This window comes from Protomyctophum parallelum, assembly GCF_964188405.1.
Source record: "Protomyctophum parallelum genome assembly, chromosome: 5".
NCBI classification, from domain to species: domain Eukaryota; kingdom Metazoa; phylum Chordata; class Actinopteri; order Myctophiformes; family Myctophidae; genus Protomyctophum; species Protomyctophum parallelum.
The window spans coordinates 36363400-36390241 of NC_139702.1; the positions used below are offsets into that span (position 1 = coordinate 36363400).

Genomic DNA, 26842 nt, shown 5'->3' on the forward strand with positions numbered 1-26842 from the left:
CATTTGTGTTTGATTGCTGATTGCTGGTGGTGTTCTGCCCCTCCCCCTCATCAAACACAAATGTTTGATCAAACCATGTGACTCACATTGGAAAAGCATTGTGGTGGCCAAAAAAAACAAAAAAAACGACCAAACATTTGGTGTTTGGTACGTGTGAATGAGGCCTTGCTCATTTATTATGGGTTGATTATGGTGAACGTACCCGCCCCGCCACTCCTCCTGGGAGGATGGTCTTGACCATCACCCCTGTGCTCTTCCCCCCGATGATACCGAAACCAAGGCCCTCGCCTTCATTCAGCAAGTGGATCATCTCTATATGTCGCCTCTGAGACAACAGAGGACAGAGATGGAGGCGTGGGGGAGAGAGAGAGAGAGAGAGAGAGAGAGAGAGAGAGAGAGCCACAAATGATTAACTACTATATATACACATACAGACATAAATCCCACACTATCCTGTAAATCCCACATAATTCTATCAAAGACCTTACATGGAAGCGAAGCTTACCTCGTGTGCAATAGCTGCGAGGTTTCTCCCCATCGACAGGGTTCGGGAGATTCGTGGTGGAGTGCAGTACTGATCGAAACAAACAAAAAACAAAAAACTAATTGATGTTACAGACCAAATCTAATCCTTGCAGCAATGTTAAGTGTATCATCACAGATCATATGCTCCCAAGTTCAACCTAAAGATGGATCAGCATGTTCTTTTCATACATTTTTTAGAACGATATTTTGGGGGCTTTTCTGCCTTTATTGATAGGACATAGTGGAGATAGACAGGAGACAAGGTAGAGAGAGAGAGACTGGGAATGACATGCAGCAAAGGTCGCCGGGATTGGGACTCGAACCCGCGACATGCTGTCAGGCATGTGCCTATTATGTGCCTATTATGTACTTTGTTGGGCTCTACGGGGTGCATTTTTGCCCTCTAAACCAAATCTCCCCAAAACCAAAAGTTTGCCCCAGAATATGATTAATAATTTCAGAGTAGGATATATTAATACACTGGAATCTAGTGTATTAATATACTCTGCCATAATTAATCATCTAGTGACTATAGATAGTGGGGACTGGGGAGTCAGAACCAATTCAGAAACCTTGCATGATCTATTTTACAGCCACGTTTCAAAGGTACCATTGAGATGATATTTGCATCTGAACAATGTGGAAATTAGCTCTAAACATTATGCACTACTGAACAACTAGTGAAGCAGTGTTGCATTATACTACCCCTCCTCAGTGTTGGGCAGTAACAGTTACTAGTAATATATTACTGTAATATTATTACTTTTCCCAGTAACGAGTAAGGTATTAATCTGCCAAAACAGTAATATTATACCTATTTACTTTGTAAGAAATCACATATTACATATGACTTTTTTGTTTTTGTTTTGTTGGCTGTTGGCTTGAAAACATTTAATTTAAAAGGTCTAGACTGAGAGATTGCTGCTTTATTTTATAAAGCTGATTGGTGACTCTTCTTCTAAATATTATATTATTCAAAACAATTGGATTCAGTTGTAAAAGAAGCTGACCAAACATATTGTGTTGTTGTACATCTCTTTTTTGCGGGTGGGGGGCGCACAAAAGTAATATGTAATATTATATAATATGTAATATATTAGTCTTGATTCCAAGTAATAAGTAATGTAATACTTTTTCTAAGGAGTAATAAATAATACGTAACACTCTCCTAAGTAATATTGCCCAACACTGCCCCTCCTTGCTAAACAGGCAAACAGGTTTGGCTGTGAGGTGATCTTTTTATATATTAATACAATAATTCACCGGTGTGAAGTGCTTATCATCATACATCATATACATCACATTCAGTGCTCAACTAAACAAATCATCACAAATGTCATTCCAGCCGATCACAATTTGCGTCTTCACTTTTCATGTACGAAAAGCTGGGCATAGGAGGGGCATAGCTAGGCCCCTCAAAAGGATACGGATGGAAATGAGCTTCTAGCTAAATCCGGCATTTTTACATGAGATAATGATTAGCTGATTCATTTCACTTTCCTGTATGTATAATGTGCATTAATGTGCAGAAAGAAAGAAAGAAAGTATTGAAACATTCCAAAAGAGGGCAGAATCAAGACCAAACTCAGACCAAACTCAAGGGAGTGTGAAGTTCATCTGGATGTTCCACAACTACCACATCTGCAGTGGTTGGAAGTGCGGTCTCTCTGCTCTTCCATTGAGAAATGAGTTTGGCTAGGAGCATTACTGGTTGACAAGTGGTATTTCCTGACACTCAAAGAACAATTTACTGTACAATCTACATCCAAGCGGTTTAACATCTTAGCTCACTGGTAGACATTTTGGCTCCTGCACATGGCAAGGGACCCTGGGTTCAAATCCCAGGGAGGACATAAATCCTATGGATTGCATCTTTCAAGTCTCATCTTCCATTTAACATCTTCAGTTTCCCTACAGCACACCCTTAGTTACTGTAACATCTTCAGGGCTATGAAGGTACTGTAAAACTCTCATACCCAGAAAATTCAGATATTTTTCTCAGGTCTTCCCCAAGTATGGCCTACCAGCATGTGCACTTAAGCCTCTCCAGCTGATCCAAAATGCAGCAGCTCGCTTGGTCTTCAACCAGCCAAAATTCTCACATGTCTCCCCCCTGCTCCGCTCCCTCCACTGGCTCCCGGTCGCTGCCCGCACAGAATACAAAACTCTGATGCTGGCATTCAAAGCAACCAAAGGTATGGCTCCCCCATATCTTACAAGTATGATTGAACCCTACAAACCCTCCCGCGCACTCAGATCAGCCAACGCAGGGAAACTGGAAGTACCCTCACTAAAAACGCCGGGACAACGCTCCACACGTCCCAAACTCTTCTCCCTTCTGGCTCCAAAACTGTGGAATGCACTTCCCATTGCAGTCAGAACTGCAGCATCACTCCCAATCTTCCGCCGTAGCCTGAAAACCCACCTTTTCAGACTCCATCATGGCCCATAGCACTTCCCTAACCCCTTAGATAGCATTTCTGTTGGCTTAGATAGCATTTGACACAGACTTATAGCATGTTATGTAGACAGCACTATAATTGTATTGTATATAGTCATAGCACGCCATAGTACATATGTATAGCATAGTAGTGAATATGTATAGTTTATTATGTATAGTGTATGTATAGTTTCATCATATAGATATTCCACTGTTCCTTCTTAGCTTACGCATGTTTCATGATAAATGCTTTTATGTGATGTATTCCCATGCTTTTGTTCTTGCTTAAATGTAAGTCGCTCTGGATTAAGAGCGTCTGCTAAATGCCTAAATTGTAAATTGTAAATTGTTATGCATCTTGTCCTGCCCTAACTTGTCTGGCGCCTGCACTGTGATGAATGCCACCTTGGTACCTGAGACTCAACGTGAGCACCATTGTCCGGGTAGAAGTCGGGGGAGGTCAGGTCATGTGAGTCCAGTGAGGAGATGCTGCTGAATGTCCGGGCGGCGCTGGGCCTTCTGTTCTCCACAGCCGACGTGTAGGAGTCACTGTGGGTTAGAGCCTTCGGGCCCTTCGTCACGCCCTCGCATGCGCCACCATTCAAGGACACAGATTTGGTGATGATGCCCCTCCCCTGGGAATTTGGAAGAGGAAGAGGTGAGAAGGAGAGGTTGTAAGGATAGGATGAAATGAGCATGGAGGTGCTCAGGGGTAGGAGAGAGAGAGTCTCAGTATAATGGAGAATATAAAAGACGGATTTCTTTTGTAATGTCTAAAGCAAACAGAGGATCGGTGAGGAGGGGATTGATTGATTGACATTGCTTGACATCTTTATTGGCAATATGCATATGAATAAACATATCTGTACATATTGTACAAATAGGGCTGTCACGATTACACATTTTAGGTTGACGATTAATTGTTACACAAATATTTGCGATTTACGATTTAATTGTGTTTTTGTGCATTGGAAATTGGAACATTATGAATAGAAATTACATTTCCGTTTGCCTTTTAGGCTTTGTAATGAAAAAGTGCATATAGGGCAGATATGACAAATACCTGAAATACACCAAGAAATGTATGGCATTTCTATCTATTTTATACTTTACAAAAGGTAATAATTGCACAAATAGCTGATCTACAAAGTTTACAACGCGTCACGATGTGTGGTCCTTGTGGTCCACAGACAGAGGGACGTATGAGTGGTATCACATCATCAGATATATAGAAGATGACATTGGTTGTGGAAAGGAACTGGAGAAGCGGAGGAGGTTAGGGAGAGACGTTGGCGGTGGGAGGGATTGTGTGTGTGCTGTGTATGCAGAGATGAAAACAAGATTTGGAATGGGCGAGAGGAGGGAAGTGAACGCGTTAAGACGAGAACAGACAGATAAACGTAGAATGAGGCAGGGATGGAAAACGATAGGGAACACAGAACAAAAAGGTGCAGTATCTGAGATAAAGCCCTCTATTCCATTGCACCGTATTCTGTTATATAAACACAAAGCCAGCCATTGTCTTCTGTGTACTGCATTATGCTTAAAAGGAACGATGAGGATCTTTTCGAAGCCTATCTCTAATATGCATCATGCATGCAACCCCGGCCTTTTCAAGACATACTTTCATTTTACATGATCCAGTGCCAAGTTTCCTGGAATGCAACGCTGCAAGCGCTGTGGATTCTATAGTCCACACAGTTAATGTGATATAGCGGCGGTGTGCAGAGCAGACTGTATATCTTAAGGTTAGCCTAACGTCGTGCTGTCATGTAAGTAAATTACATACAACAGCACATGCTAGCAGAAACAAACATCTGTCAGCGCTTATAGAGCAAAAACCATGTCTGAGTGAAACAGCTGCACATTAAAGCCAACAATAAATATGAGCCAACAAGATGTCAGTCAGATGCAAATGCAAACAAACACGCACAAACATAAACGTCAATTTGCATGTCATAGATTCTCTATTCCTTTCAATTTAAAGCTGCAATGAAGAAATTGTTTCAATGAATAGAATGTCCATTTTAACCAATCTGTCTGACTCTGCAGTGGCTGCCTGGAGCCGGTGTTGTCCCTACTCTTCCATTGAGAAATGTTGGCCCACCTACTGGTTGACAAGTGGTACTGCATGAAGCTCATAAGCACAATACATTCTGGCCACAGGGATGGGCTCTAGGGCTAGCTTCCGGGCTGCTTCCCTATTTCTTTCACAGGTGTTACTGATGATACTAATTAAGGCTCTGTGTGCAGTGGTTGTGGTTCTCAATCGTTTAAATTTCAAGGAACCCCCTAAACTCTGAGAGTGCACAAATGGAACCAAATGGACCCATACGGGCCCAAATTCGGAACCCGCTCTATGGACACTTTGAGACACACTGGTGTAGCAGAGTGTTTCCAGTGAGCCAACATGCACAATAGCAGCACCCTGACTCTGTTTGACCAGAATGAAACAGCCTTCAACTTCATTAATATCATATGTAACACCTGTGAATGAACCTGCATTCCCATAGATGTTAGGTGACTTTGGTCTCCCAGGTTCCTGTCCCAGGTTACAGATTTCAGCTTTAATCTATACTGCAATTTCCATCTGCCTCCCTCTCTCTCACCCTCTCTGTCTCTCACCCACTCTCTTCTTCTTCCAGAATGTTGGTAACCTTCCAGGTGGTAACCATACAGTATGTAGTATGTACTGATTATTCATCTACTTTTATCGTGGCCTTTCTCACTAAACAAATAAGGCCACTGTTTTGTCGGGGTGGTGTTGCAGTCTATTGTTGCTGTATAACTCGCGTCGCCTCTCCTCTTGTAGATTCAAATACTCACGGAGATCGGATTGTTTTGTCAGAACAAATCATATTTATTTCTCCGTCCAAAATAAACTTAAACTTTGAGCATATCTAATAAAACAATAAAGAGCCTGCGCACGGTCAACAAACTGTGAGCTTCCCCGTCTATGTCACATTCTCTCCCAGCAGGGAGTCACCTATCTGTCATCAGGTGCCTAGCACCTACAAATCCTTTCTCAAAAGGGGAGGGGAAACCTCCATTCAGCATGTCAAATCCATAGCATAATTATAATAATTAAATAACCACAAAAACATAGTTCATAGAGCAGGCAATAATAAATCAGAATAAATACAAATAATCATAAATAGAAAATGGCTCTAACAACTTTAGTTTGCGTACCTCATTTAGTATTAGGAATCATACACCACCAACACCCTCAACGTGTGTGCACATACTGTAGTGTATATGACCACCCTCCAAGCTCAAACACACACACACACACACACACACACACACACACACACACAAAAACACATGCATATGTTATGCACACATACTAAACACTCATAATAGAGTGAGTCTAGTATGTGTATATAAATAGACAAATCCATGGAGCACTGCCCTGTAGGCCAGTTGTAGCTAATCAATGGTGAGGTGTAAAGTTGTGCTATGGCCTTGCCCAGGGAACCCCTCGAGTATAGAGTAGACCAGACCACTGGTTCTCAAACAGTGGATCGGGACCCATTTGTGGGTCACAAATCAAATTTCTATGGGTCACGACTTGAGTAAAATCCTCATTTTCTTTTCCTAAATTAAAAAAAGAAATTAAAAAGAAATTATATATCAAATAAATTATAATACAGATCTACAAGTAGATCTTCTATTTTCACTAGTTTCACATCTAATCTCTCTTTTGGGTCTCGACCTGAAAGGTTTGGGAACCACTGGTATAGACACACACCTTGGGCGAGGGCTGGTGTTTCTCCTGCTGCATGGCGAGTATGTGATGGAAAAGGGGGCTCTGCAGAACACTCTTTAGCAGGGAGAGTTTCTCCTGTGCCGGGACCTCGCCTCTCTCCTTCAGTCTGGTCTGCAGTCTCTCCACAGCCTCCAGGGCACCTTGCATATCTGGAGTGAAGTGATATATTGTTGGCCTTCACTGTCACATTTTCAACTTTTCTTTAACTTAACTGAGACTGGCGTTGTCTTGAATTTGCATATTTATGGCCCAGGGACCAGCCAAACCCATCGATAATGGATGGATTATAAAATGTCAATGCTCCAAGAACAGAATAGGGGAAATCAACTGGTGCTCTGGATTCCAGCAAAGCGGAGACTTTTTGGACAAATGTTGGTAAGGGAAGCCTTAGAATGAACGAATGAATGAACCCAGCAAACCAAATGATGTTATGATGATGACGTCCGGTGACTCCGGTGACGTTCAGGACTAGGCCCATATGGGGATGATCTTTCCGTAATTTCCAGGAGGTCTTCACCAGTTAAAATAATATAGCTTATTCTGGGCTAGATCTGACTAGTTCTCTATTGGACTCTCTCTGATTCATCCAGGGACGTCTTTCTTAGTGGGCAGAATTTATTCGTTGAAATCAGGTGATATTCTGGGCCAGATCTGACTAGTCTTGGTTTGACTTGATTTAGCCCCAATAGAGACGTCACTAATTTGTCACGGTCCTGACCGTGCTTGCTGGGAATGAATGAATGAATGCATTTTTATTTTCATCTCCTGTAAAGACCCAGATCACATTCACTTCCCACAGAAACTGCACAAAAAGAAAAGAAATTAAAACAAAACCAAAATTGAAATAAATACATCACATATATGTTTTCTTTGTCCGTTTGTCCCATGCTTTCTCTAAATATTCTGCAAGAGCGAATATCTTATCTTTAAAAATCCAAGCAAGTCGCTCTATGTCGCTTAACTTAACCACATCAGTGTTTTTACACTTAGCTCATGGTACAGTGGTAGGCAATAGAAAACAAAATGACTCATTCTGAATATCGTTTATAATACAGCAAGTAAAAATCCATTCTTCTATTACTCCAGTAATTACTACCAGTGTATGCAATGGCAAGATCCCAAAACAAAGTTGGGCACATTGAGATCTTTGTCTTTTGGATAATAGAGCACAAACATACTTTTCACTAGCGTAACAGCTTTTTATCATAACAAATGTCCTCAGCTTTGGCTTGTACAGTATGACCCGTACCTGGGCTGTACAGGAAGAGAGTCAAGCTGGAAACGGAATGTCCCAGGTTCGATTGCCAGCCTAGGCTATGTGTCGAGGTGTACATGATTCATGAACAAGACACTTAACCCCAAACTGCTCAATACAATAATCACCTGAGCAGCGATCAACTGGGTGAAGCTGAAACGGCATTTCACACGTGGCGAGAGTTAAACAAACACACACACTTGTACTGTTTTCTTCTGTGTGTACGGTCACATATTCTAATTTCCTTTAGAAGAAACTGCCCTATAGCTATGAGCTGTGTAAAACAAAAACATGCTGGAAAAAACTATTCTGATACCATTAAAGGCGTGCTGCCCACTCTCCTTTAGTCAAAGTTCAACATGCTGCATTTTAAGTAGTAGTTTATGGACCCTGGGCCTTATTTATTTCCCTTATGCATTGTGGGCAGCAATAACTAATGAGTACAAGGCAGAGCTGTAGTAATGATATGTGACAGCAGAGCACTTAATGGCCTGCAACACTGTACTGTACTGTTGTTATGTGCTACACACTTTGAACTCTAGACTAGAGAACAGCACTAGTGGGCCGTGAGGATATTACAAGTGGGCCCCCAAATATTTGGCAAAACACTATGATTTTAATGATAATATATCATCAATACCCGGTTTTCTGATTTGTTTTTCTTACCTTGGAAAATGTGTGATACCAATAAATATGAACTTAAATGATATTGTTGATTCTATTCATCCAAGTCGGGACACAATTGATTGATTGCTTGCTTGATTGATCGATCATTAAAATAAAGGCGCTCTGAAACTGCATCTGCTTCTGAACACTTAACTTATGTGGTTAGATGGGTATAGGCTGCAAACTCAACATTTCCAAGTGGGCCCTGATCCAGAAAAGGTTGGGAACACTTTTGCTACTAGAACAAACCTTAACTTCAAAGCCATCTTCTTCACGCCTTGGCTATAGCAATAAGCAAACTATAAACCCTTGGAAATATAAAAGGTATTTATGTCCTTTCTGGTTAAATGGAACCGTTGGTGTGTGTGTGTGTGTGTGTGTGTGTGTGTGTGTGTGTGTGTGTGTGTGTGTGTGTGTGTGTGTGTGTGTGTGTGTGTGTGTGTGTGTGTGTGTGTGTGTGTGTGTGTATGAATCATTACATTTAACAAAATAATGTGTGTTGACACAAGAAACCAACTTACCCATGATTTCCATCTTGACCCTCAATCCTTCTTGTTCACCGTCTGTATTTGAGACCTATAGCATTCAAATAATTAAAACACATTCCATACATTAATTTGGACTTACATTTGTAGTTTATTTAACTGACAACATAGAAAGCAATATAACACCAAGTCTAATTCCCCACCACAATCATCAATAATTGATGGCAGAATAGAATGCAGTATGCTGTAGCTATAGTGAAACAGTTTGAGCTAGTGAAGCTTTTGAAACTGTCTTTTCATCTTGTCGTTGATTGATTGATTGATTGATTTATTAATTATTTAATTGTGTGTGTGTGTGTGTGTGTGTGTGTGTGTGTGTGTGTGTGTGTGTGTGTGTGTGTGTGTGTGTGTGTGTGTGGTACATATCTGTCAAAGGGTAATACAAGTAAGCTTATTTCCATAGATAGGCCTGGCCTATACACTGGATGCATCAGTGGTGCAAGTGTGTAAACTGAGTGCCATCATGTGTTTTTGATTCACACACACAACTGTTGGTATAGGGCCATATTACTCTATGGTAGGGCCCCTATTACTATATGGTAGGGCCCCTATTACTCTTACTCTATGGTAGGGTCCCCAGCCCAGCAACACAGTGAAACGACCATGTTTGTTTTCAAGCGCCTTGGATGACACAGCTAATGCTCTTAGTTTAATTCTCCTCCGAACGGATTTAAAGCATGCAGTGACGTTAATTACCGCCGACGCGACCATTTTGACTGGAGTGAGTCCAGCTGAGTCAAATCATAGAGCAACGGATGGCTGATTTGATCTACAAAATGATTGGCTAAAATGAAAACGACCAATCGAAAAATGTAGGCTATTAAATTAGTGTGCCCATACCCATTAATTATAAATAACTGGGGTAATTTAATAGCCAGTGTGTAGGCCTAAATATGCATGCAGAGTATAGCATAGTAAGTGTCTGCTGAAACTGCAACTTATTGCAGTTTAGTAATAAACTAAAAGTAGCAGGCTACCCGGTATAATCGACTGGCTGCTGGCATTTAAATCGAGGGTATACAACTACTGGCGATGGTTATTTATAATTATAAAACATGAATGTCGACTTAAAGAAAAATACTAAATAGCCTGTTTACATTGGACAATATATAGGCTAAATGGTCTACGCCGACATGAAGTGTTTTGTTATTAAAGCCTTGGCTCTGATATAGTTTAACCTCTATATCTCACCTTCCCTTCTGCACCGCTGAGCTATCATCAACAGGTCTCCTCTCCGCTCAACTCCAAGGAGGAGAATCTATCGCCCACATATATCTGGCAGCAAGTGCCAGCAACAGTAGCCTAATTATACTCCATTTACAAATGAAACATCTTGCCAGTTCCCCTGGGGTGTCTAATAAAAAGCTTTAGTTTAACATCTCGACATGTCAAAAGAGGAAACAATGCTGAACGCTGATTTTACTAGTCTAGCCTATTCCAAATCCATGAGTCGATGCAATGCGCATGTCTCTCTCTCTGTCTCTCTCTGTCTCTCTCTCTCCTCATCTACCCCTTTCACTCTCTCTCTCTCTCTCTCTCTCGCTAAAAAAAACAGGTTGTTTCAGCTAGAACAATTAGGCTATATCACTCGCACCTGCTGTTCATATAATCACAATATTCCCGTTTTCAAAAGTCTGTCAAAAAGGCATGCTTTGTCTATTATGTATTTATGTTAATATGCTGTTTTCCTATTTTATTGTATATATTTTTAATATAATATATCTCTGTATACCCCATTACCCTAGCTGTGTCCTGACATTTCTCGTCACCCCTTTAATAACCCCCCATTTCGATCCATATACGGCAGATGGAGCCCTAGTCCACAGATTTAGGAAAAGATCCAGTTCCTTGTTTTCCACCGAGTCTCTCTCTCTCTCTCTCTCTCTCTCTCTCTCTCTCTCTCTCTCGCTCTCTCGCTCTCTCGCTCTCTCGCTCTCTCGCTCTCTCGCTCTCTCGCTCTCTCGCTCTCTCGCTCTCTCGCTCTCTCTCCCGTTCCCTCTGCATCCTGAGGCAGGATCAGGAAGCATCAGCCAGCCCGCATACATGCAACGATGCAGCCGAGCATCCACCACCACCACCACCACCAACTCTGAATTGCTTTCCCATCTCTGACCCGTCCGTCACTGTCCAGCGTGTCCTCTGCACTGTGTGCGTGGATTTTAGAAGTCACTGGGGACACTGACAGTAGAGAGAGAGAGAGAGAGAGAGAGAGAGAGAGAGAGACGCCTCTCTGTCCGCTACAGCTACTCTATTGGACTTGTATTCGGACGGACCTCTCTTCTTGCCACTGTGTGTGAGTGTGTGACTACATGTGTGTGTGAGCAGTGATCAGGATACTAAGCACGCAGCGATTGGTTTACCATTAGCTTTATTCCGACGCGCGCGCGGCGGAGTCGTTCCGTGACGGTTGGTTGGTTGTGCAGATTTCTTCACATGCAGCACGAAGATTAACGGTCCTAAAATATTAGCAACTTCGAGTCTTGGTTAATTGTAAAAAAGCAATTCGGTGCATTCATTTGATTGGGACATATCTTATATCGTGTACTGTGGACTGGACTGTATAAGACCAGACGAACGCTATTCACGAGCCACTGCACTGGATGTGTGTATGCGACTGTTGCTGCTACCTGTGATTTGTGGTAAGAATCATTTTTTCCCCCTTTCTTTCCCTATAAACGGATCTATTAGCGTCATTTGTCAATATCGGATTCCCTCCACAGACTTGCTGTGTGTGCGCGCGCGCGTGTGTGTGGCGTGTGTGTGTGTGTGTGTGCGCGCGCGTGCGCGCGTACATGTGCTGTGTTGGTATGGGGCAGCAGTGCACTAGCGTTGGTTCCCACGGATGCCCATGAGAATTTGGTCTGAGATGATTATAATTTTAGGGGCGGAAATGTTGCCGTTTTAAATGAGATGGTTAAGAGAAGGCATGGTTCCAGTTCCAGGCTGCGTACTGTTACTGTACGGAGGATGTTCCAGTGACTTAAGGCGGACTGAATGGGCGTCGCTCGCTGTGAGGTGTCGGTTTAGGCAAAGTAGAGAATAAAACGCCTACTCCCTCCCTGGCTCACAGTCAGTGTGATCATTGTGATGTGATGATGGCGTTAGGCTATTTTATCAATTATATCCCCAGGCAAGGTGAACTGCATGCTGTTGTAGGGCTACTGTAAAATAGAATAGCCGCCCTTACACAACATTTATCAGCATCACTGCGGGTATACGATCCCATCATTCCCATGGTCCATGATTTATATGATCCAAGTGTTTTCTATTTTTTAGAGCCTGTCATTGGTCGGACTATACGTTTTTTAGGCGAATGATGGAATGCGGTTACTAGGCTATAACATGTCGGTTTGTCAACCGAACTGCAGCCTAGCTGCTCTCATCTATGATCAACGTGTTGTCGAACCGAACCCCCCGTCTGTCTGTCCAAATAGCTACAGCCACACGTACGTGCACGTCTAGGCCAGTGCGTTCCAGGATACGTCAATCATGCGGACGAGTAAAATCTATCTGCTTTTTATTTACAGTCAGCAGGAGGACAGCCATCCTGGATTATTTACAAATGACCTTGAATGAATGGAAGAGGCTAGAGTGTGAGATACAACAACTACCACGGAACACAATCTCTTCATATTGACCCGAAATGAAAATAAACCCCAATACAATGAAGCTATAACACAGCTGGGTTATAGAGGTGAACCCTCTTTCATCAGGCCTTTGTTTAGGAGGTAGGGGGTGCAGTGACATATAGATTTGGTGCCTCCATAGCCTACTGCTGGTGAGCAAGTTACGTGTCTGTCTCATAGATTGTGGAGCTGTTTGCTGCTGCCATAATGGTCACTCAATGCTATATGGCAGTGGTTCACAAAGTGGGGTCCGGGGACCCCCAGGGGTCCTTGAGGGAGTTCCAGGGGGTCCCCATGCAGCTAAATGATAGTTTGGAACCAAATGGACCCTTATGGGTCTGTAACTCAGAGCATTAACATTAACATTTTACAATATAAATGGGGGTCCCAGAGATAGAAATGCCATTAAATGGGGGTCTGTAGAGTAATATGCATGTCAAACTAGGGGTGGGCGATATGGACAAAAGTTTTATCACGATATTTTTTCAAGCTTATCACGATACACGATATTATCACGATATTTTCGCGCGCGGTTTTTTATGGTTATTTTTCAAGTTACTTAACAGTACAAGGTAACAAAAATGTAAGAAATACCATTTAGACTGTATTTAGACATTTAAATACCATGAGAAACTCCTCATCGGTATGTGCACGAGCACACACACCCCACACTATTATAATGTAGCTGTCAGCAGAAACCGCTTGTTGTCATTTTTTTATATTTTATGTCTTGCAAATGTATGCTCTACCATACTATAGCATCACACAAAAGCAACAGAAATAGCAGATCCGCAAGCTCTGCTTATCGTCTCTGTCGGTGGAAATCCCATATAGGATTCAAATTCAAAAAGGGCTAAAGTAGCAGATCTACAAGCTCAAATCATGTCACTTCACTCACACATCTCGTGCTTGTGGATCTTCTACTTTTGGTGCTTTTGTGTGACGCTGTATCAGTGATGTAAATAGGTTTTCTTTTTTTTTTTTTTTTAAGATATTTTTTTTGCGGCTTACGCCTTTTATTGATTTTTGAAGGGACAGACAGTAGGCTGACAGGAAACGGGAGAGAGATGGGGGGATGACATGCAGTAAAGGCCGTGTCGGGTCCGGGAGTCGAACCCGCGGCACACTGCGACTGGATTACCAGTCCGGTGCCCAGACCGTTACGCCACGGCCTGGGCCGTAAATAGGTTTTCAATGTAATGGGTCCCGGGATGCACAGGTGGTCATTCAAATGATTCCCAAAAAGTTGTTATGAGTCCCATTTGGCCTTTAGTGTGGTCAACTTTTTGAGGGCACAAGGCCAAGTGCCAGGGCATGAAGGCCATCAATTAAAACAATGATTTTAAGTCCCCGGTCATCATTACTTTAGCTTAAAAGGTTAAGGATGATTACATTTTTATTTATTTAAAGGCGAACATTGGTTCAGAACAGTGCTTCTTAAATAAATAATCACAGCTTTAAATAACAAAATATAAGTAGCTACTGTTGTAAAATATTGTAAACATGTCTGTAACATGGGGTCCCAGTGCAGAGATGAAAATCACAATGAAAAGGCCTATAGGACCCTGTCACCCTGGGCTAATTCATATACATTTAATTTGTGGGGTCCTTGAAATTCCTGGATAAGTCCTTGAAATGCCTGAAGAAGGTCAGTAGACCGAAAGCTTGCCAAAAATAAATTGATTGTGCACAGATCTGAGTTTTTCTCTTATTCCCTTTGTGGCTCCAGCACCTCTCTAAAGTTTTTTTCAGCGGATGAGCGGTGGTTCCTTTTCTATTGGGGTCCTTGAAATTAAAATGGCTGAGGATCACTGGATTAAACTGAGTTAATTCACAGAAAATACAATGACAGACAGCCTACATTCATTTGTATAGCCCTATGTTTCTGTTCTGCCTCGTCTGTTTTTGTTCTGATATTGTCACAACTGTGATTGATATGTTCCTTGTTTTTACCTTCTAACTTTGTTTCTTAAGGTGATTTATAAATAACATTTCATTTTACTTACTTACATAACTTTTGAATGAGGGCTTGGTTTAGAAAAGATTATTTTGTGCTAAAGTAATACATTGAATAACATGTAGATGTTAAGGCTAAACTGGCATATGGCATTGTGGGGCTGCAGGACTGAGGACTCTGGAGATAAATCAAGTGTAAAAAGCATTTTGTACACTTGTGTGCTTATGAACATTTACCACGTTATGTCAGCATTGATACAGAAATGATTATTAAGCGAGCGACGCGTGTACAGTGAGCGGCGCGCGCTCTGGTGCTTGGCTACTTGGCTACTAGCCGTGGCCAGCCTAACGCCAGGGCTCCACCGGGCGCGTTGCGTCTCCGTCGCGTGCGTCAACAAACAAACCGGTTCAATTTTAATGGTGACCCCTTCATTGATTAAAAGGGGAACATTCTGTGATGGTGACGGAGGCGCGATGCTGATGCGCCCGGTGGAGCCCCGGTGTAGCCCCGGTGTTACGGACAATTTACTTTGTGAACTAACGTAGCAGATGATAGCGTGGTAAATGGTGGAGGAGTCCTGCAGTCTATGCTGTTGCGTGGTGTTGTTTTGTAAGTTTATATCCATGAAGACGAGTCACGTTGGTCTTAACACACGGGCTCTGTCTGTGTGACAGACGTGGAGTTCTTTTTGGGAACTATAAACACGTCGCCCTTCCTCGACATGTTGAGCTGTTTACTACATGAGGCAGCTCAGCGCAATGCTGTTTCCCTCTGCCTAGAAGAAAGGGGGCGGGGACTTTGGGAGTACTGAGAACTCAACAGAGTTATAAGCAAACCACGCTGTCCATTGGGCTGCCGTAGCAACGTGTGGTTAGCTTGTAGATCTTTTATTTTTTGTGAACGAAACCGTCGTACTGCAGAAGTAAAAAATTACGGCATAGAACTGCATATATAGAGTGTGCATTCACTGTCTGATGCAGCACATTTATCGTGATGAAAACGATAACTCTAAAAAGCCATATCGTGGAGACGTTGTATCGTCCCGACGATAATTATCGCCATATCGTCCACCCCTATGTCAAACTGGGGGTCCTTGAAATTAAACGGGTTGAGAATCACTGGCCCATGGCATATCTTTTCTAATGGGGGTTCCGTGGGCTAATTAGTGTCAATTTGGGGGTCCTTCTTAACATGAAAAAGTGTGGGAACCACTGCTATATGGACTATGCTGTTTGGACCACTGACAATTTTCTCTGCACAATATATTGCCTATAAGGCTATTTGTGCTGAATTATATGATTGCTATATTGTTATAGGCCTATGGTTGAGATACGAAAGGTATCTAGCTTGAGTCTAGGTGAGGTTGACACTACGTCGACTGATCTGCCGGTGCGGCGGTGCCGTATAGCTATAGAAGTGTAAGGATCTCACAGAGCATGTGGGAGGATGTTCAATATGGCCAGTTTCCCATATGCCTACCCTTGACAGTCTGCCAAAGATTTTCACTTAGAAATTGTACTAGACTGCCATTTTTGGCAGCATCTGTTAAAGTATCAGTCCCCCCCGGATATGTAGATCAGACAAATGTCATTTATAGTACATGCTGATGATAAAAATCCTTCCTTTGGCTGTATTATGTTTGTATTTCAATTAGCCTACCATTTCCATTTTTATTCGGTTTTGCTTTGGATGTATACAGTTCTTCTTGATTTGGCAATCTTCCCCCATGGAAAGAGACAGGACCTATTCGCAAATATTGAGTCTTAGGTGTATCAAAGATCACCCAGGGTCACATTCAATAACAACACCCATGCAGTCCCAGCTGACCTGAGGCCATAAAGATGCGACAGCAGCAAAGCAAGCAATCTGCTGACTGTAGGTCTATCTCTCTTCCCTGAATAAGGCCACCAAATCATCTCACTTGTTGTGCTGTCATCATTAAACACAATAGAGAGACCAGACTATTATATGAATCAGACTGTTAAGGCTAATTTGGATTGGCCTGTCACTCTTACCTAATACCAATAGAGGCAAGCGCTCATAGTAGGCTAACTGAATTTATACAATGATGTGTTTATAGCCTCAACAACACTATAACCCGGTGATCAAAGCTGGCCTGCTTTGTGAGCTGACAGTCTCAGCAAATGGAACTAAACGAATAATGCCATTCAGTTGAGCTGTCTCAATAACAGAGAATGAATATGGCCTTATCATATGAGAAGCACTTCAAAGTGACAGAGAAACCCCTAAAGATGACACACAGGCACCCAACGCCAACACTTTATAATTGTACGCACACACACACGCATGTGCAGCTTGAATCTTGAATTCATACTCTCAAAATAATATTCCAAACAAGCCTATAGTCTTTCTTTCTTTTTTCAAATGCAAAAGGTTTGTTTTGAACATAGATTTATATTCACAGGCTCTATTACAGAGTTCATAGATGACTGAGAGAATAGACTGGCCACATGAAGTCCATGATCCACATGGCAACCACATCATTTATTAGACCACTGTCTGGTTTAATTATAATAGTGGCGCTGCTTATTCGTTTACATTTGTATCATTGATTGAAGTTGGCTTTTAATACAGACATGTAAAAATCACTGCTGACTCCAGTGAACCGGGCTGCAAGAGTGATTAGTAAAAATAAAATAAAATCTTGTACAGTTCATTCCATCAGCACGGAACCTTTAAGAGCTGATTTCCCCTGTTTAATCTTAACAAGAGGTGAATAGCCTCGGTTCCAGTATGTTGGTGATTAATTAATTTGTAGTGAAATAGCAAGGCACGCTAATATGAAAAGCCTTTAGGAGAGCCATGCAAAATGAACAGAAATTAATGTTGATGGCCCATTGACGGTGAAAATATAAATCAGTGTTGTCACACAGCGTAATGCTTAAAGCGATGTTAAACTTTGGTATAACCGTTGGTTGTATACAGTAGCTCCCTGGCCATGATGTACTGTACTCTAAGTCCAGTTATTGTTGATCATCCATCTTTTGCTTCTGCTCTGTGAGCGAGAAACCAGAAGTTGGAATTCCAGTCATTCTAATGAATGGCAAAAACTATCTTTAGCACATAAACATACACGAACAAAGCAGATTCTGCCAAAATATAAATAAAACGAGGCCTGGTATATAATTCTTAAAGCATATTTCACCAAAGACAATGGTGGCACAGCTCTGCTAAATTGCATTATTCCGATATTGGTGAACTATTGATTGTTATTGTAGTGCAGTATAACATGAATACAGCATAGAGCGTAGGCCTATTGTCACTGTCACAAATTATGTTTCATCTTTGCTTTTGTTTTGCTTTGTAAAATATACTGTGATATTGAGACCCATTTTGCCATGCAGTGAACAGAATAAACCTGTTGGTTATGAAGACAAGAACAATGTCAGCCTACCATCGACTTAAAATATAGCAATTACCTTTCAGTGAACTCTATCTTAAAATAAATCTAATGCACTGGCTGGTCACATTCGTAGCCTCAGTCTAGGGGCTATAGGCATAGGGGAGCATTATATGGTAAAGAAAATGATTCTGTGATTATTTTTACAGAAATTTAGACATTTTTCAGTGTGATTCACCATGTGAATGATAATCACGGTTTTCATTTTGTGACATCTGTTATGGGTTTTCCCCCTGGACATTCTGGAGAAGAAGATGTGTGGGCATCTCTTCAACACTACTGTAATTAATTTAACGGTTTAATTTATACCGGTTTTGTCACCTTTAGCAAAAATTACATCTTCTGCTATTCAGATTTTGCAGTTGACCAGATCATATTTCAATTAAATGTTCAGTCCTAACTCTCACATTGTCCCACAATGAGTTCAGATTTCTGCTTAATTCAATCAAATGCCATCCCCGCCTCTTTCCCTGGAACTGAAATAATGAGGCCAGAGTCCTTGGCTAGCATCTTCATCTATACCTAAAGCACCCGGTCATGTGTTAAGACATCTATCTTCCTCCCTCCCCACCCTTTCCTTCCCTCAAAAAGAGTAACAGTGGCTCTTCACATTTTCTGCTGTCGTCTGGAGCTATCAGCTCTATTCACCTCTGCCTTAACGTGTGAAAATCGCTCCTGATACCATTCAGCACTATTACAGGGGCTGTCCATGTGATGGGCCTTTGGAGTTACTTTGCTACCTGATTAGAAATGTGCTTGGACAAGGGGCCTGCACTAGACTAGATGACAGGCTGTCAGATCTCTGACATCGGCAGTACTCCTGTGTGGCCATGCCGAGAACAGATCTCCAAAGTAAGACGTCTTATTCCACTGTTTCCCAAACAGTGAGTCGGTGACCCATTTGTGGGTCACAGACTTGTGAAACAAATATCCCATTTTCTTTTACCTGCAGTTGAAAGAAATATTTATTTAAAAGGATTTAGTATTTAAATATATTATTTTTAAAGACTTTTATACATTTTAAAACAACTGAACAAACAAATCTAAGAAATTCCACGAATAAAATAAATAAATAATAAGTAAGTAGTGAAAATGTATTATTGTGCTGGATGGACATTGGACAACTGTTGATCATGACATTACTGTATGTGTCCATTTGGTCCATTTTCACCACTCGACACCCACGTGTATGGATTTTTACTGTGTGTTGTTAATTGGGCTACGGATGTTCAGCATTGCAAGCGATACTCGTTGTACTCATTAAAAATATTGTTGCATACTTGCTCTGCTTTGTTACACAATGGTCCATGTTCATGGCCAAAGCTGTGAGTAGACAATGATGTGTTCAGAGTCTGTATTGTATTGTGTTTTTGTATGGACGTAGTGTTGGGTGCTTCACATATGCACACATGGCATCAAAGCATGGTGTTGTGTGCAGGCACACTACACTTTGTCTTTCTTTTATCTGTATTGTATTGTGTTTTTGTATGGACGTAGTGTTGAGTGCTTGCACATATGCACACATGGCATCAACGCATGGTGTTGTGTGCAGGCACACTACACTTTGTCCTTCTTTTTATCATTCATTCATTTTTTAAGAGCCTGCCCAGGGACTACAGATGAAATTTTGCTTCGGCTAACTCTGGCCCATTTACATTGATGTGAAAACTGACATGTTGATTAATGAGCTTTGTCCCTGTCAAATAAATAAATAAATAAATAAATAAATAAATAAATAAATAAATAAATAAATAAATAAATAAATAAATAAATAAATAAATAAATAAATAAATAAATAAATAAATAAATAAATAAATAGTAAGGTCGTTTGACAAGAATATCAGCATGCTGGTGTTGGACCTCGTTTTCCTTTGTTTCAAAAATCATGGAGATGTGTTAACCAGGTAACGTTAGTTCTGCTTTGTCTTAAGCACCCGTTCCACCTCATTAGTAAACCTCCTTTCGTAAACAATGAAGTTCCTTGATCGAAACTACATCAAGTAACCTGTGTTGAGTCTTGACCTGTCCGCCAAGCCATATCAGACCTACGTTGTTCCTTCAAAGTAAAGGGGTATATACTATATAGTAAGGTTTTAGTTTTAGTAAGGATAGAAATATATTCTTCTGCACTGGTTTAGTAAAAATAAATGTTTTAACCTAAAGAGTGAACTATGGCACATAATGGCAGGGGTTCTCAACGTTTTGAGTCCACACTAATTATCCATAATGTTTAAATGATGGATAAGGGGTCAGGACAACTAGGCCTTTTCGTGGAGGCGTCAGAATACATTTTGGACTTAGACTGTTATTCGTCTATAGTACTCCGTATTCCACACAAACAGAAGCACTGTATGTTCTAAGTTCTAATATATCCTATTTAGGCCTGAGGCCTATTCTCAAAAGGCCTTCTAAATCTTAATCTAAGTTATCGGAAAAACTTCAAATATTTATATAGCACAGCAGCATCAAATTTTTTACATTTTTGAGTAGTATACTGTACAGAACCCCAAAATGGGTTCCCGGGGAAAGGGGAAAAAACACTACAGATCAGCTTACGGAATGAATTCTGTACTGACCATACAATTACAATTTACAATTTAGGCATTTAGCAGACGCTCCTAATCCAGAGCGATTTACAATAAGCAAGAACAAAAGCATGGGAATACATCACAAAAAAGCATTTATCATAAAACATGCGTAAGCTAAGAAAGTAACAGTGGAATATCTATATTATGAGACTATACATATAAACTATATATATATACTACTATGCTATACATATGTACTATGGCGTGCTATGACTATATACAATGCAATTATAGTGCCGTCTACATAACATGCTATAAGTCTGTATCAGATGCTATCTAAGTCTACAGAAATGCTATCTAAGGGGGTAGGGTAAGTGCTATGGGCCATGATGGAGTCTAAAAAGGTGGGTTTTCAGACTACGGCGGAAGATTGGGAGTGATGCTGCAGTTCTGACTGCAATGGGAAGTGCATTCCACAGTTTTGGAGTCAGAAGGGCGAAGAGTTTGGGACGTGTGGAGCGTTGTCCCGGCGTTTTTAGTGAGGGTACTTCCAGCTTCCCTGCTTTGGCTGATCTGAGTGCGCGGGAGGGTTTGTAGGTTTCAATCATACTTGCAAGATATGGGGGAGCCATACCTTTGGTTGCCTTGAATGCCAGCATCAGAGTTTTGTATTCTGTGCGGGCAGCGACCGGGAGCCAGTGGAGGGAGCGGAGCAGGGGGGAGACATGTGAGAATTTTGGCTGGTTGAAGACCAAGTGAGCTGCGGCATTTTGGATCAGCTGGAGAGGCTTAAGTGCACATGCTGGTAGGCCAGTAAGGAGGGAGTTACAATAGTCGAGTTTTGACAAGACTGTTGTCTGGATTAGGAGCTGGGCTGATTCCTGGGTGAGGAACGGTCTAATTCGTCGTATACCATATATAGTGTACAGGGTTTGATGAGGTCAGATGAGGTCTGGCCATATATGGAGCGTGTCTTGAGTGTACAGGGTTTGATGAGGGCCCTGTTGAGAATTAAAAAAGAATTCTGGCTGCCGGGCACGGCTGCACTACTAACTTTGGGGTCGGCCCGTCTAGAGTTTGAATGGACATGTATCAGTCAAAATGTCTCCCTTCTGTGCTCATGGAATGTCAGAACAGGTCAGCTCCATATATGTAGATCTAAGGGTTTGAGGTGAGGAGAGTTGGTGGCTGGCACCATATACAGTATGCAGATCTAGGACGGTGATGATCCAGTCTTCTCCATGTATGGCTATCCAATAGTTGATGGCAGTTTTCTTCTTTGAAAAATCATCGTGATTCATGATCACAAGTTGTTATGTTATCCAGACAGAGCCAGAGTAGAAGAGGAGCAACTCCTTCTAATCAACAAAGCCCTTCTCTCCCTACTTCTCCTCAGCGCCCTTCACCTTCCTATGCACCACTCAGAGCTATAACCACTCAGTACACACACACACACACACACACGCGCGCGCACGCACGCACGCAAGCATGCACACACACACACACACACACACGTGTGCACACACGCTCAGACACTGAGTTGACAGCTATATACTCCACATAAATTACCATCTCGCACATAAACACATGGATACATGCTATATGCACACACAACAGGGTCACATGGAGATATAATTCGCACGCACGCACGCACGCACGCACGCAGGCAGGCACGCACACACACACACACACACACACACACACACACACACCCACACACACACACACACACACACACTCAGAAGCCTGCAGCTGCACTTTCAGTGACACACAGACACAGTCTCATTAGGGAAGTGAATAGAGAATCAGTGTACAAGGCCAGGGTGATTGTGAAGAGCTCACTCAAAGGTCTGCCGATTATTTTGGTCTTTGCAGGAAATCATTTACAATAGCACGGTCACCCCCCCTCCTCCTCCCTTCTGTCACTCGCCACTGCACTCAGTTTAAACATTGTGTTAGTGTGTGTTGTGTATGTGTGGCGCAGGAGTGAGTGTGGGCACACATGCATGTTGACGCAGAAACCTTGTATCTCCATCCATTTCATATTTAAGCATTACCGGGGAGGCGGTGGCTCAGGGGTGGAGTGGCCGGATGGTAACCGCAAGGTTGCAAGTTCAAACCCGGGCTCCTCCAGAGTTAGTGTCGAATGCACAATCTATGTAAAGCGCCTTGGATAAAGGCGCTACTTTAGCTATTGAAAAATATAAGCTCATAGCGCGGCACCGAGTGCAGTGCTACGAGCTTGTAGATCTGCTATTTCTGAAAGTTTGTGAAAATATTTTTGAAAAAATCCAAATCCTTTAATATATTTTCTTTCAGAGCGAACGTTTTTAACTCAAATCTTTGCTTCTGGGGGTCCCTGGAACACCATATTTTGAGATCGGGGTCCGTGGCCAATTACATATAATACTGGGGGTCCTTGATATGAAATAGTTTGAGAACCACTGACATAGAAACATGAGGTTTTTCAGAAAACTGTCATGATTTAGAAGACATTTTGTAGAATCTGGTCTCAGTCCTAAATGGGTTAAAATCATTATTCTCCATCAATTGATGCTCTTTTATACTTTGTCGTATGAAAGCAAAAAGTAGTGAAAATTAAAGGTCTACAAGGTCTCGTCAACGTGTTGCGATAGTTTACAGATGAAAATAATGAATGAATTGATTAATTATTACTATTGTATCCATTGGAACACATGACATTCTTTCCATGTCCTCTGAAGAGTAACAGTTTTGGACATACAAGGTTTCCCGACAGCGACGATAAGGGACTCTCCAGCCTGAGACCACAGTATTGGGGGGATAATTTTTAATGTTTGGTTTTGTTTGTGCGTGGTTGACTCTATAGCTCTCTCTCTCACTTGTTTAGAGAACACGGCGCTGGGAAATGAGTCATACACAATGTGATGCAACACAGTGGAGCAGATTTGAATTATGGCACGATGAACAATGAGGTCATTGCAGGGCTTGAGGCGTAAATCTCTCAGTGCCACAACACAGCGTTTCTTATCAATGGAGAAAACCATGCAGTGCAGGTCCCAAAGATGCAATATTGTTTATGGGATTGATTCAATGTCGTAAATATAGAGCTACGCCGCTTGACCTCAATAACAAGGGGAGTAACACAATGGAAAAGGCCAAGGGGAATTCTTGTTTAATTCCAACAGTATTATTTATCACATAGTGCTGCACAATTAATCGAATAACGATTGCGATCTAGAATCAGACACCTATGCGATCTCATTTCTAAATTTGAGCAAGAATTATCTAGCACTAGAAGGATGTCCAATTCATTTAATTACTCTTATGTTTTTGCCACAAGAGAGAGACTTTAAGAGAACTCCAGGTGCCACATTTTGAATGTAGCAACTACAGACTATAAAGACAATAAATATCTTCACAGAAAATACATTTAATCGTGATCTCAATTCTTGTGGAGGAAAATCGAGATTCACATCTGAGCAAGAATCGTGCAGCACAATTAATCACACTTAGTTTACATTTCGATTGGAACCGAATAGAACACACTTGGAATAACACAAAAACAAACAGAAATATATTTTTTGTTAATTTTTATGAATGAATGGCATGGTAAAGGTGGTTGCACACTGGACGCGTTTTTCGGAAAAAGCCGCTGGAAAAACGCAGCTAAAAATCCAAAAACGTGTCCAGTGTGCAGGGACCTTAAAAGTATGACAGATTGTAAATAGTTTTTTCGCGCTCCATGCTCCATCAGAATGTTCACATGCATGCCTTTTATGTCAATCTGTTGAGACTTTCCATATCTTTCCCTTCTTCAGCACATTGTCCCCAATCAGCCGTCTGCTGTAATAGTATCATCCCAGGCCTCCTCTTAAATTTCCTGCTTACTGGGCTTTTACTTTAACTGCATTACATACATCTTCCACTATCTGTCCATCTGGCTTCTTTCAGCATAAACCAAAGCTGAAAGATCCTGTACTAAATGCTTTGATATGGCCAGTCATTTGATCGCAAATGAGGAGAAAACCCCCCCCCCCAACTCTGATATAATCTAATTTATCTTGCCTGTTCAATTGCACAGCTGTGATCTTGATTGATCTCGAATGGTGTTTTCATTTCAGGAGTGATACATGCGCCAGGGACGTATTGATTCAAAAGCACATTGACGCAGCATGGTAGGCTTAAAAAAGCAGGCTGAACATGACTGCATGCTCTCTCTCTCTCTCTCTGCTCTATGAAACAAAGATACTGCCAGATGTGAAGATCAATGATTTGATCATTTTGGCCTCACATCATTTGAACTGTTTTTTCCCCCGTGCTTCTGGAGTTGATTAGTAGCGCCAGACGTATCAAGCGTCCTCCAGCCAATTGTATTTCCTGTTAGACCCCCCCCCCCCCCCCCCGAGTATTTTGGTTTGTAATGGTATCTGCACTGCGATGTGGAAGCAAGCACAGGGATGTTTTTGTGCAGAGTTTTCAGCTGGAGGATTTCTCTACATGGAAATTGTGAGATTAATTTAAAAAAAACACAAACATAAACGCCACCTATATCAACATGTTTGTATTCCAGTTGGTATTACAACAAGGTACATAACCGTCTGGATTATTTACTAGAACGGTTAGTTCCCAACCTTTTCTGGCTCACTTGAAAAGTGTCCACCTGACCATGTTCATTTCCTTAGCATGTTTACTTTAATGAATATTCATTCAGTTGATTGTGTTTCGGCTTGGATCAATGTACACTATAGAGTAGCATACTTTAAGTTGGTTTATATTAATGTTATTAGTGTCTCACAGCCCTGAATCGTTGTAGACATATTTTGCCTTCCTGCTCGTAGAACTATTGCCTCAAAATAGTTCTATGTACATCCAGTTGTATTTGCCAGATGACACCATAACCTAATTTGTTAACCTACTACTACATTATCACGAAGGATTCCAAGTAATGCAGGGCTTTGGGCTATCTCCATCCACTTTATAGAGCATCCCAAAGGGAACACACCTTCTCACACAAGACGAGTCTAATCCAAAACGGTAGAGCTGAGCTGAGCCCACTATAGATTTGACAAACAACTGGTCAGTCACAATGTGATCATCCTTCGGGACGTTGGAATCAAGATAATCATCCGTTTTAGCCAAATATTGCATTAAAAAAGGCCTCTGCAATCCGTAACTACAGGTTGGCACTGGAAAACACTTTAACCCTGACTTCCCAAAATAACAGATCTACAAGCTCGCAATGCTTCACGCTCTGACACATTTTGAACTTGGGCTATTTTCGAAAATGATTTAGATTTGTTGTTATATTGGAAATACACTCTGTTGAGTCTTGACCAATGGTCGATTCCCCTTGCAGTGATTGGTAGTTATCTCTTCTCGGAGAGACCTGAATTTATTTGCGGGGCTGTTGGTGGGCTGAAAAGCCGATGAAGGCCATTACATGCATTATTACATGTATTGTCATGCATCAGCTTTTCAATAAAATCATGTCACTATCCATGGAGGTTGCGAAGCTGCGCGACAGTGTTTACCGCGCTGTAGCGTGAGGGATGGGTGTCACTATGGCCTACGGGCCCACAGTAATCACTTACACGGACCAAGTGTCTGTTCTCTAACTGTGCGAGAAATGGTCCATGTGTACCCCGCGTACAGCGGTGACGGCCGTTCTGAATGCTCTGATTGGCTCCCTCCAAGACTGTGTATGTGTGATAGATGAGACAGCATCCATCACACGTGTCACGGCGAGAGAGCGAGCGCAAATTGGACCGGGACCCGTACCACGACGTCTTACCGTAAGGGTGTAGTGGAAGCGAGACTTTGATGAATTATGCTGCGTATCCATAACCCGATCTTTGTGTTAAAGCCTAGTCTGGCAATTACTGTACACTGTTTTTATGCATGAAGTGATGTGGGCCACATGGATGCATGTGTGAGGGCGACCGTGTGTGGAAGCGCACTGTCCCAGCTCATTGTCCCAGGGTTGTGTACAGTTCAGCGATTCACAATATTTGGGACAAATCATCCACTTTTGGTTTCAATACTCCTGCCCACCACCCACCCACCCACCACCTCTCTCTCTCCCCCTCTCCTCTCTCTCTCTCTCTCTCTCTCTCTCTCTCTCTCTCTCT

The 26842-nt window shown here is 41.8% G+C and overlaps 2 protein-coding genes across 7 annotated transcripts in view; one reads left to right on the forward strand and one right to left on the reverse strand.

The window, feature by feature from the left end:
- The window catches only part of LOC310858344 (multiple PDZ domain protein-like), a gene marked incomplete at both ends in the record, with an annotated part of 68296 nt that extends 61415 nt beyond the window's left edge, over window positions 1–6881 (reverse strand). Inside the window, 4 exons of the mRNA XM_083764449.1 lie at window positions 203–325; window positions 506–574; window positions 3379–3600; window positions 6717–6881. Of these exons, the coding sequence (XP_083620575.1) occupies window positions 203–325; window positions 506–574; window positions 3379–3600; window positions 6717–6881 (579 nt within the window). The remainder of the gene's footprint in view (window positions 1–202; window positions 326–505; window positions 575–3378; window positions 3601–6716) is intronic.
- A 4401-nt stretch (window positions 6882–11282) lies between these two features.
- The window catches only part of LOC310859363 (adhesion G protein-coupled receptor L3-like), a 231822-nt gene continuing 216262 nt past the window's right edge, over window positions 11283–26842 (forward strand). For all 6 annotated transcript variants that reach the window (XM_083765860.1, XM_083765862.1, XM_083765863.1 and 3 more), the window contains exon 1: window positions 11283–11839. The gene's annotated coding sequence lies outside the window, so the exon portion shown is untranslated. The remainder of the gene's footprint in view (window positions 11840–26842) is intronic.